The sequence below is a fragment of the Sinocyclocheilus grahami genome, unplaced genomic scaffold, assembly GCF_001515645.1.
Source record: "Sinocyclocheilus grahami isolate Dianchi unplaced genomic scaffold, SAMN03320097.WGS_v1.1 scaffold1169.1, whole genome shotgun sequence".
Taxonomy (NCBI): Eukaryota; Metazoa; Chordata; class Actinopteri; order Cypriniformes; family Cyprinidae; genus Sinocyclocheilus; species Sinocyclocheilus grahami.
In genome coordinates this window covers 108,913-122,025 of record NW_015506348.1, presented here as the reverse complement: position 1 = coordinate 122,025, position 13,113 = coordinate 108,913, and the positions used below count along the sequence as shown (strand labels likewise).

The window sequence follows — 13,113 nt, the reverse complement described above, 5'->3', positions numbered from 1 at the left end:
GTTTTGTAGTTTTGTGATGTAGAAGAACATAAGAATCGTAATTTTCTCCCGACATCAGAGCAACTCAGGACGCATACGTTTTGTTTTTAATGGTAATGCGCCACTGAATACACCTAAATTAGTTTATGTCTGCGCACATTTTTTTACTCCAGACTGCTTTCTGAATGAGGGACAATTCAAGGCATGTTTTGTTAAAAAGTTAAAACTCAAGGATCGATCAGTACCCAGTGTTTGTGATCCAGCTGCACCTCCAGAATAAGTAAGTCTAACACTTTATATTTTTTTATGATTATTTTTAAATCGCCTTTGCTCTTCCATGGAAGAAAGGGGCGGGTGAGCAGAGCTCATTGGCATTTAAAGGGACATGCCCCAAAATGAGTCGCTGTGAACAGAGCAAGGTAAAAAGGGTGTTGTTTTACACAACCACTGAGGAACTTTAACCAAAGTATGTTGCAGACCGTTCATGAAGACCCTAAAGAATCATACCAAATTGTGGAAGATCAATGTCCCCTTTGAAGCACAGCCACCACAAAATCAGACTTACTTTGAGATTATTTTGAGGTTAAATACATATTTAAAATCATAACAATACATATTTTATTAGCTATGATACTGTTTTTGGAATCAAATCTTTACATAGCTATAACAGTAAACACTGGAATCTAACAATGTCTTGGAAAAAAAATTAAGCATAGCTATACATAAACCCATATAGGAAATACAAGAGTTATCGAATAAGCATGTTCTAAACTCCTGAAACATTGGTGTTTCATATTTTAGAGCAGTCACTGCAATAGGGGTTATGCGCAACAGACTTCCGTATTCTGTTAACCTAGTCTCGTTGCTTCCGGTTCAAGCGTTTTGCATATGCTTAGTTAAATATGAAGCCGTTTTTCCCGAGATGCCTTCAAAGTAGATACCAATGATGATCATAACCAGTGTCCATCACATATGCGGACTGATATCTAAAAGTTTTTTTTATTTTTATTCTTTTCACATTTAGATATAAAAATGGAATAAAACGTCAACAATAAAAACAGCTAGCTAGTTTAACTGATTATCTTAAAAGTCCATAGATATCGCTATTATTTAATACGGCTGTTAACACGTTCTCCAACAAGCGGAAGCAATGAGACCTGTTTTCCGGGTTTGGTCAGGTGATGTTCAACATATACCCTATTTATGAAAGAAATCAATTAAATATGTATGTAGGGGTGTGTGTGAAAAAAGCAGATGTAATCCCCTTTGCAATCCTTAACATTTTCATAAGTAACTGTAATTGAATTACACATTTTTTCTCAGTAACTGTATCTGATTACAGTTACTTTTATTTTGTAATTAAATTACGTAATTCCGTTACATGTAACTAGTTACTCCCCAACACTGTATATATATATGCACACCTGTTTTCTCTAGCAGTTGCTGATTTGAATCAACATACACATCTAGTATTTAAATTGCAACCTTATCTTATCTTATTTTGTAAATCATCTGTTATGATGATTTTCAGTTTCTGAATTTTTCCACTCATTTTATTTTATTCTTTCCCATTTATCCTACCACATTTTTCTTGTATTACTTTTGACTAATTGACTTATTGTTTTATATAGCGTTTAATGACATGTTTCATTGTGACAACTTACCCCATTTAAGAAATTGGCTTTTGAAAATAAATGAACTCTGACAAATATGCACTGGAGTTGAAAATGTAACTATAAATGAGTATATACAACACTATGTGACATAATGAAATGGGCGAATCTGGTGACGGCGCAAAATGTTTCTGTTATATGATACTTCACACAATATATGTTATTCATCTGTTGCATAGCATTTTATAAAATACATAGATAGCATGTAAAATTCTATAAGATAATTTGGTTCAGTTTGGTTGAAATGACTTCCATGCTCACCCATTAAAAGATCCAGATGTTTGCGATTTATAAGCAAAAACATATAAGCAAAAGCAAGCATGACTGATGCATTCAAGAGATCCTGTCTGTATGCATCGGGATCAGTTTCCCCTCTCGTGCATTCATAACAGCGCACATATGAGCCATATATCATGATGCTTGTTCAGCATTACAGGCTCTGGCTGTCAATCTGGGTCGTGTTTGTGATGCATTTTGTCTTCAATGTCATGTTCGGCAGGATGCAGGTTTGTATGAGTACAAAGTGTTCGGTTCTCTGGCCAGCTGCGCTCCAGATCTCTGCGCAGATGTTTACATGGATCTGAACTACAGGAAACAGTGGGACTCGTATGTCAAAGGTAATTATTAGTGGGACTTGTTGATCTTTCACAACCAAACATCTTCATGAAACCATCATTCAGTGCTGGCTAGATTACTTACAAAGTGTAATCCGTTACTTGTTCCAAATTACATGACAAAAATTGCAGTTAGTAACGTAATCTGTTACATGACGCAATTAAGGTAATATAATCAGACTACTTTTGGATTACTTTTAGATTACTTTCGACATAACCCGTTTATCACATTGATTTAAATAGGTTAATGTTGTGCTATATAGATATAAAAATGTAAAGAGAAAGAAAATATGTTCTATTTATTATTATTAACAACATGAAACCCACATTAACCGCATCCCATGTGACCATTAACTAACGTCAGAGGATCATGAACATGCAAATGTGTTACCTTAAAATCTCAGGAGGAATTTTAAGTAAATATATTAGGTGAAAGAGGTTCAGATGACAACAATTTTTTGGAAATCCCTGCATTACACAAATACAAAATAATGTGAATTTGAATGTGTTTGTAATGTAATTGTAATATGTAATCATGCAATCAATAAAAAGTAACTGTAGTCTGATTACAAGTATTTTACAGTGTAATATAATCTAATTACAAGTACTTAATTTTTGGAGTGATTATGTAATCCAGATTACATGCAATCAGTTGCTACCCAGCACTGCCATCATTTCATTAAAATTCACCTTTCAGCCTCAGAGTTTAGTTAGTTTGAATCTCAGTTTTACTCGTAAGGCAGGTTTAGACAGATTCCTACGGTTGAAAAAGAGATTATAGTTGATACACCCATTTCTACAGCAAAACAACTCAAACTGGCTTTTGTTATGGGTAAAAAAGACAATAAATGTGAACTTATGCTTGTACTGGTGTTCATAATTACCACAGTTGGCTTAATGGAGCTCAAACAAATTGTCGCCCACTTAAAATGTGTCATAGGGCTTGTTTATTTTAAAACGTTTCTCATGTTTTTTCCATATTTTGAAGTCGCTCCTGTTGCTGGTGGTCAAGTGCATTCAGTTCCCATTCAGTCAGTCACGTTCAACGTTACGTCAGTGACTGACGAATTGGGATCTCGCCCGAGAGCCCAATCACCTTCGAGTGTTAACTAAACAAGCCAATGACATGTGGCTTCCGTAGCGTCCCCACTGGGTACGCTTTCCCAGTGTTATCCAATGCACCACTGTATGGAACAGCAGTGGCGGACACCTCTGCCTAGCCGCTGTCCTATCTTCCGCCCCAGCTGGTGTGGGGGGACTTGCCGGCTTCCGCAGGGCACTGGAGGGGGTCCGCAATAGTGGCGTTTTCCATACGGATCCCAATTCGTCAGGCACTGACGTAACGTTGAACGTGGCTGACTGAATGGGAACGTCTAGGTTACTTGTGTAACCCTCGTTCCCTGAAGGAGGGAACGGAGACGTTACGTTCCGTTGCCACAGTTGCTGTACCACCGCTGTACGGCCGGGGCACGTAGTCTCGGCTCCTCAGCGAAAAACTGATGTGCGTTTGCACGCGCTCTCCTTTTATACCCGCGCTGCGGGGCGGGGTGCGCGTGGCGAAGCACGCACGCCAACTGTCATTGGCTTGTTTAGTTAACACTCGAAGGTGATTGGGCTCTCGGGCGAGATCCCAATTCGTCAGTCACTGATGTAACGTCTCCGTTCCCTCCTTCAGGGAACGAGGGTTACACAAGTAACCTAGACGATATGCAGGTAATTGGGCTTAAATGTGTCATATAGTTTAGTGTTTAGATTGATCCAGTGCTGTGTTTATTCAGTAGTTTGTTTGTGTGTAGATTGTGCTGTTGTTTGGTAGTTATGTGGTTAATACAGTTTAGCCACACATGCCTTAATATATTGCCTTTCATGCAGTGTGTAATGTAGCTGTATGTGAATGTAAACAATCTGCAAAGTTGTAAAGCTGAAAGTGCACGATAAATAAATACTAACTGAAAGGAGTAACTCGAATCTCACTTCCGTGACGGCTACACCTCAGGCGGTAACACATTTGCATAATGCTCGCCTATGTTCTACGTTGGCCGGCCATGAAGAACTTAATCCCGCCCACAAACACGTCATTCTACTGATGACTGCTTCTCTAATCTCGGGGAGTTCTGGATTCACGAAATGCTTGCTGTTGAAAGCTGGATCAGTATCCTGTTTATTTGGACCAGCTGCTCCACTGAATCACAACCTGTAATTATGATAAAAAATAGATGTTTATATTTTCTATAGAGCATTCAAAATATAGAATTACTGAAATAGGCCTATAGTTTCCGACACGCGATGTATGCCCAAACAAATCGTTGGAAAATGTGATATTAAATGCATATTTTGAGAAAACTAAAGCGTTTTTTGACCTTGCATGCATGTAGTCCTATTGTAGGAGACTCCCAAAACAATATTAGGAACCGTAAAAATGGCATAATAGGGGCACTTTCATATTTTAAATCAGTTTTATTTATTTTTTTACTTTCTGTTTTCAATTTTTTTTAGTTTTCAAATTAAATTTTAAGTCTTTTTCATGCTAGATACACCCGTGAACCGTTCAGACCTTGAAAAACATGCCTGTGAGCCTATTGAGAAACTATAACAGTTTTTATTATTATTTTCAATCCATTTTTATTTTGATATTTTCTGTTGGTTAAAGTTTTAGTAATTTTTGGTGTGTTTTTGGCAACTAGCTAAAATAAAAAAAATATATATTTTTTTTATTTTATTTATATTTATTTAAGATTATTTTCTGTTTTTATTTTAAGTTTAGTTACAGCTTTAGTAATGTTGTTGTGTGTTTTTGTAATTTCTATTAGTTTTGTAGCAACTAGCTAAAATAAAATATGTATTTGTAAGGCATGTTTATTTATATAGCACATTTCATACACATTGGTAATTCAAAGTGCTTTACATAAAAGAAAATAATAATAACAATAAAACAAGGAATTTAAAAACTTTGAAAATGTTTTAAAATTGATTTAAGAGGTTTAAAATGAATTTAAAACAGTTAAGAATAGAAAATTATTATACATAAAATATAGTGCAATCAGTTCGGACATTGCACAGTGCTCATTCAATAAATGCACAGCTAAACAGATGAGTTTTGAGTCTGCATTTAAATGTGACTAATGTTTTAGCACATCTGATCTCTTCTGGCAGCTAATTCCAACTGCGGGAGGCATAATAACTAAAAGCGGACTGCCCTTGTTTTGTGTGAACCCTTGGTATTTCTAACTGACTCGATCCTAATGCTTTTCAATAATCTTTCCTATAAAAGGAAGGTTTGATATTGGTCTATAGTTGCTCAATATGGTGTTATCAAGATTTCTCTTTTTCAGAAGGGGTTTAACAACTGCAGTTTTCAGTGAGTTTGGAAAAGTCCCAGAAAGAAGTGAGGTGTTCAACACTTCTAAGAGATCTGCTTCTAAACAGTTAAGCACCCTTTTGAAAAAATGTGTGGGAAGAGTGTCAAGATAGCAGAATTTTGCTATCAATTTCTTCAAAAGCAGACATAGTATCTTCTTTTTGATATTGCGGTCGAATCTGTCTGACCTCTGCATAACTTGGGGATGTGCTAATCGCCTTCCTGATATTATTGATCTTCTCAGAAAAGAAGGAAGCAAACTCATTGCATTTGCTGTCGGAGAGCATTTCACTGGCAATCTGACTTGGGGGGGGGGTTTGTCAGTCTCTCAACAGTAGCAAAAAGAGTGCGAGTGTTGTTTAAGTTACTGTTTATAAGGTTTAAGAAGAATGACTGTCTAGCTTTACCTAGTTCCACATTGAAAGCACGGAGGCTGTCTTTATAGATGCTATAGTGAATTCTTTGTAGCCATGTGTTCAGCCCATGCAAATGTGCAAGCATATTAGTTCCCCTTGCTGGGAGTGGTCCACTGATGAATGACTGAAATTTAAGTCTTCGAAGTGTTTCAAAGCGTTCACTGAAGTCCTTCTTAAGGAGTTCTGACTGCTCTTTCCGAATATCATTCTTCCCCACATGGATGATGATTCGATTTGCAGTCTTGTGCTTCATCAGAATTTTCCAAAGTTCCTTGCTCACATCAGAGACGGTTGCTTGAGGAAGGCAGCATGTTGTTGTAGTCCTACTGATGTTTCTGATATTGGAGTCGCGCACTATCAGAGTCCTGGGCTCGGCTGCTTTCTGAGCTGAAAGCTGCTGTCTGCTCAACCTTGAGTGCCTGTTAGTAGCGATGTTAGCTGATGTATAGGGGGTGGTAGAATACTAGTATTCACAAGCCTTGTCATAGCCAAATCTCGGGTAGAGGATGCTACGGCAGCAATACGAGAAACTCGTGACAATCTGATCTCTCTACTGCCTTTGGGTCTCGCTCCCTCTTTGTGCCATCGATTAGTGTGACAATCAGTTTCGGCGTGTTCCTCTACACTTGGTATAAACTGTTGAGATTCACTAGATTCATGGGACTCACCGGCTGTATGCTGAGGGGGTCCATGATGACAGTCTGCTGAGTGTTCTGCCTGTTTTGGAAGTCCAGCAAGTAACTTTGTTTCAGGAACCGCAATCCTTTGTAGAAGTTTGCAGCAATTCATGCAGCAAGTAGATTCAACAGGAGGCATTTTCTTTCTCTTCTGTTTGAATGTGGGCAGCTGTGTTTTCCCGTCTCCGGAATGTAAGCTGCTGGCAGTGGGAGGCAAAGTCTTCTTTTTCGTGGTATTATTCCAGTCCCAAATAATTTTTAGTTTTAGTGTTTGTGCCAAAAATGTGTTGTTTGAGCACTGTGCTGATCTGCTGAAGTAAAAAAATCTTAGAAAAATCGGAGAAAAGTACAGCAATAGGGAGCAAAGCACAGAGCAGTAAGCAAGAACGTCCAAACGGTAGTGAAGCCGGAAGCTAACAGATTGAAAATTTTAATATTTTTTTTACTTTATTTATATTTATTTAAGTTTATTTTCTTTATTTTAAATTTAGTTACAGTTTTAGGATTTTTATTTTTTTTTGTCATTTGTATTATTATTATTATTATATATATATTTTTTTATATGTCCATGTAGTTTTAATATTTGTTTTATTAATTTTAGTTATTTTAGTACATTGTGTCAAACTAAATTAAAATTAGAAATTTTGCCTTTGCAATTAGAGGAAATCGTTTTTATATATTTTATTTCTGCTAAATTTTATTGTATTTTCTGTTTAAATTTAAATTTTAAAGTTTTAGTTTTCTTCTGTTTTTATTTTATCATGTTTATTTGTTCTTTCATATGTTTAATATGTTTTGTTGTTGTTGTTTTATGTGTATTGTTTTTATTAATTTAAAATTTGTTTTAGTTATAGTTATTTTAGTACATTAAGTTGGGAAATTAGAAATGTTGCCTTGGCAATTATTTGAAATAAAATGTGTTTATTATTATTATTATTATTATTTTCAGTTAAAGCTTATTGTGTTTTCATTGTAATTTTAGTTAAGGTTTTAGTAATTTTGTTAAAATATAAACTGAAATATATTAAATATTAGTTTGTTTTGAATTCAAGTGTTTCATAATATGCATTTACATTCAAAAGTGTTTTTCCTCACTAGCCTCCACACTTGTGGGATGATGTTAGATACTGGACCTGGACTTAGGGAATTGCTCCGATTAGAGTAAGAGTTCAGTAGAGGTTCAGGTCTGGGTTTAATGCAGGTCAGCCAAGTTCTTCCACACTAGACTACATGAATGTCATTCTGTATCATGCTGGAAGAGAAAAGGATCCTCCCTGAACTCTTGCCACAAAACTGGAAGCACACAGTGTCTCTAAAATGACATTTAATAGGGTTGCATTAAGATTCATTCACACTGGAAATAAGATGCCTTGTTAAACCTATTAGAAACATATTTCCCCCTTTTAGTGTATAGTGTAGATTTAATTTTTTAAAATATTTTATTATCCAAATTAGGATAATAAGCTTTTTTATGTTATACAAGTCAGAAGTCAGAAAGTATGAAAGAGCTTTATTGCCAAGTATGTTTACACACACACACACACACACACACACACACACACACACACACACACTGTTCTTGTGCCTGGCTGTTCTGAGCACCAACCAGAGGGCAACAGTTCGAAGAGAGAGTGGGCTGGGTGTGAGGGGTCTAAAGTGATTTTTTTTAGCCCTTTTCCTCTCTCTGGAGGTGTAAAGATCTTGGAGTTTGGGCAGGGGAGCACCAATGATCCTCTCAGCTGTCCTGACTGTCCATTGTAGTCTCTTGAAGTCTGATTTGATAGCTGAAGTAAATCAGACAGTTATGGATGAAGACAGGACGGACTCAATGATGGCCGAGTAGAACTGTGTGAGCAGTGTGTGCTGATCGTGAGAGTCTTGGATGTTAGTTTCCCCAGCCTCACTAGCTTCTGCCTGTCTGCCATGCAGCTGGTGATCCATTGTAGGTGGGTATTGTAGGTGTGAATTGCAGATCAGAGCAGGTGTGGGGTGAGAGACTGGGCTTTTCAAACCAGCAGTAAAACACATTCAGATCGTCAGCCAGTTGTTGATTCTCCATAGACTGTGGGGGTGGTGTCTTGTACTTAGTGATGTTCCTCAGACAAGTCCATACTGATGTCGGGTCGTTGGCTGAAAACTGTTTTTTCAGCTTTTCAGAGTAGCTTTTTTTAGCCACTCTGATCTCCTTTGTTAGTCTGTTTCTGGTTATAGGTTATTTAATTATAGGTTATTTAATACATTTTTAAAGCATTTTTTTACATTTAATTTATAGAAAACGTAGCTATATTGTGAGTGTGTGTGTGTGTGTGTGTCTGGTTTGTCCTCAGAGCTGCACGAGAAAGACTACGGCGGACAGAAAGCCATATACTGGGAGGTGAAATATCCATTACCTCTGTCCAACAGGGATGTATCCTACCAACACACTTCATGCACATAAAAATACAATTTGTGTGTGGGAATAGACAGATTAATGTGAAAATAACAATATTAATATAAAATAATATTTCTCCATTTATAATATTTAATTCAAATAAGTGTAATACATAAATATTTCCAAATAAATATATTTATTGGAAATAAATACTTTTATAAATTAAAATTATATCATAAATAATTATTATATTAAATAATTATTTTTGTTTCCATGTATGATAGAAACACAATACACAATATATTTTAACAATATAAAACAAATTGTGATTTCCATTTACAGTTTGTCAGATTTACTGTAATTGCATTTCAGTTTAATTTAAATGATTTTAAATAATGTTAAATCAACCTCAAATACAAAAATAATAAATAAATATACACAGTGGAGATCGAAATTAGAGAACAATCTATAAATACTAATTTTTTTTTCTGAAATATTGTTAATCTTCATCGCTCAAAATTCAAAGGAATATTAGCTGTAGGTAGACCACTGTTAACATGTTTGACAAAATAACCATGGAATTTCAACAAAAACCTTTATTGTGTGGAAAACTGATCAAAATTAGAGAACAGTAACCACTGTAGCACGAAAGAAGATTACATCTAAAATTCTGGAGGGTTACAGCTGTCAGAAATTTAGTAGTAAGTGTAGAGGCTCCTGCTTTGAATGACTTCAGCACATCTGCAGCCGCAGAATATCTCTAGTTTCTCACACTGCGCTGGTGTGATCTTGGTCCACTCTTCTTTCAGTCTCTTAGTTCTGTAACTGTACTGCCCTACAAAGGCAAAAGACCTTAACTCGAGTGTGAAACTGAGAAAAATGACTTTAACGTTTTTTAATTCATTATAGGTAGGACACTGGAAATTTAACAATTAGATATTTTAGTAATACAAATTATCTACATTAAAAAAATGTGAGCGCAAACTTGATTTTTACCCCCATTTTGAAGTTAATGTACTCTGCCTTTGCATTGTCTGCAAAACGTGAGAAGTCACACCAAGGCAAAAGTCAGTAACTTCCACATTATCAATATTTGGTTGCTGATCACCATTTACAAAATCGTTATAGTAACACCTGTATACAATCTAATGATCATGGGCTATCTCATATGGGCTATTGCATATGGTAATGTGATTGTATTAATTTTTTTTTTTTTTACCGTAACAATCAGACTAAAAGTTAAACATGTGAGTGGATACCAATTTATTTGCTATGCTTATTAACGTAAAAGAATGCTAGACATTTTGCTATGCAATTATTGCAATTAATAACTCAATTTGAGCGTTCCAAACAAAGTGAAAGAGCCGTAACTGGTGTTATACGGTGTTCTGCCTTGGTTTCTCCGGGGCTTTTTGAAGTTACGTTTGAGACGACCCATTATTTTCTTGAAAAAACAACGAAATTGACTCAAGATACTTATGCACGTGATAAAGGATGTCTTGAATGTCCCAAAAATATAAATTACAAATTTTCGACAAAAATCGAAGTGTAGTGGTTTTTTAGTCCTAACTTTGTCGCCAATGATTTTCTAAAGTTTAGTCAGGACTCTGGGCCGTCCATTTCATTATTTCAATGTTTTCAGCTGCTGTACCTATTTTGCAGTGTGACAGGAGCATTTTCTTGAATTTGCATTCACCTGCCATGTAGCTGTACAAGAGGCCCAACTCCTGCTGCAGAAAACATTCCTCAAACCATGACACTTCCCCCTCCATCTTTCACTGACTTCTTTATGCACTCGGGCTTCAATCTTTCCTCAGTTTGACACCAAACATAATGTTTCCCATCTGACCCAAATAAATTAAACTTGCTCTCATCACTAAAGTGAACTTTTTACCTTTTTAGTTCTCCTCTCTTCACACAATATGCTCCTCAGCAAAGGGGAGTCTAGCCTTTTGATTCTTTCTGCTGATGAGAGGCTTGGTCGCTGCAAACTGCGCTTTCAGTCTGACTTCTCTTAAATGGATCTTTACCCTAATCAGTGTTCAACTGGTGAGCAATTCCAGCTGCAGTGCTGAACCGATTCCCCAATGAGATTCTCAGCATTATCATGTCTTCTTGTGCATTTGTCTTATGTGGACGACCAGCCTTTTTGGGGGACTTGAATTAATTATTGTCATTGTAAAGCTGAAATATTTGAGAAATCACAGATTTGGAACGACCAGCTTCTCTTGCAGTGGCTGAAAGTGTCACTCTCTTTGGCCTTCATCTGGACCGCCTCCTGTCACAGGCTTTCAGTCATCTTAGAGCGGCCCGCCATCTTGCAATCTCAGTGAAAATTAGAGGAATGTTTCCAGTTAATTAGGGTTTGTCATATAATTAAGGAAATTGGCACCGGGTGCCATATTAACACCAATAACTGGGAGGTATCTGTAAGTGTTTGTAAATCTTGTCTGTAAATTTTGATCAGTTCTTTTTCAATTATCTCATTTAAGTTTTTTATACTGTGCTTCAGAATACAATTAATTTATTAAATATGCCCTTCTGTTAGGATAACTTCAAATAGTACTAAGCAGTGACCTTGACATTTAGGAAATTGGTTGTTCTCTAATTTTGAGCTCCACTGTATACAGACATATATTGTGAAAAAATATTATTATACATTTTTATATGATTATAATTAGGATTATAATTTATATTCTAAATGAGTATATATTATTATATTAATACAATATATTATATCTATTTTGACAATAGAAAAACAAATTGTGTTTTCCATTTATAGTATGTCAGATGTACTGTAATAGAATCTCAGTTATTTGAAATATATTTTCAGCTTGAGCAATTATGACACATAAGCTTTAATCAACCTCAAATACAAAAGTAGAAATCATAACAGGTTTCTTTCTCTTTTGTCCCCATCAATACAGAGCAGTACCAAATCACAAATGTGTTTCTTGTAGTATGTCTTTATATTAATAGTTATTAATATTCATAGTTGATAACCAAAATCAAAAGTAATCTCCTCTAGACTCCACTGTTAAAGTGTTGGGCTGCATTTGTCTGTCGGTTAGCCCTTAACTCTCTGCAGTATGTATATGTACGGGAGCGCCGGGATCTGGACGTGGGAGGACGTAAGATCTGGGTGGTTTTAGCCAAAAGCTGGTTCGTGCCTCAGTGTCCAGAGAAGAAAGGCGTGATCCGGGTCCAAGACTACAAACAGAGTCTGGCCATGGAGAGCGACGGCTCCGGCAGTACCAAAGGTACAAACTGAAGCACACTCAACCAGAGCTGATTTAGTGCATGATTTAGACTGTATAGTAACCAGATACAATGCGATAAAGTCACAATTCAATCTCATCGACCCGAAAATCCTGCTCCATTTGATTTATTTGTTTGGCGTTGTTTTGTTCAGCTTGTTTAGAGGTTTTCACCTACATTTGAGTGCAGTCACTTGTATTTTCTGGGCATACAAAAATATTTTGTGTTTCAATCAAATCTGTAATGATGATCATTTTTCATTTCATGCTGAAGCTGAATGAATAACAACAGCATTTGTTTTGAATCATATTGCAGTGTTTATGAACTACTTTGATAATCCTGGAGGAATGATACCAACGTGGCTGGTGAACTGGGCAGCGAAGGTGAGGATGCTGTAGAGTTATGTCATCAGTGATGAGTCAAGTGTGTTGATGGATGTGTTTTGCTCTCAGACAGGCGTCCCTGCCTTTCTCACCGACATGGAGAAGGCCTGCAGTAACTACAGCAGCTACTGCAAGAACAACAAGTGATGCACGTGTGAGAGTCCTCACTTTCTCTGCTTATGTTTCCTGTCAGGAGGGCATTCTGGGTAGACATACTGCTGTTTCTATGGTCATTGGAGAAAATGTGTCTGGAGTACTTCATGGTTTTATTTTTATTATCTTAACTATACAAACGTCTGTTAAAGAATCAAATGAATCCAGCTTCCTGTTGAACTTTAGCTGGAAGTTAGGGCTAATATGAGTTTGGAACATTTGTTTTAAAGT

At 36.3% G+C, this 13,113-nt stretch overlaps 1 protein-coding gene across 1 annotated transcript; it reads left to right on the top strand.

Annotated features, from left to right (window-relative positions):
- The first annotated feature begins 1,972 nt into the window (after nt 1-1,972).
- On the top strand, nt 1,973-12,876 carry pctp (phosphatidylcholine transfer protein). The gene is made up of 6 exons (XM_016253246.1): nt 1,973-2,017; nt 2,152-2,269; nt 9,045-9,124; nt 12,177-12,348; nt 12,662-12,729; nt 12,799-12,876. The coding sequence occupies exons 1-6, from the start codon at nt 1,973-1,975 to the stop codon at nt 12,874-12,876; spliced, it is 561 nt and encodes a 186-aa protein (XP_016108732.1).
- The last annotated feature ends 237 nt before the right edge of the window (nt 12,877-13,113 follow it).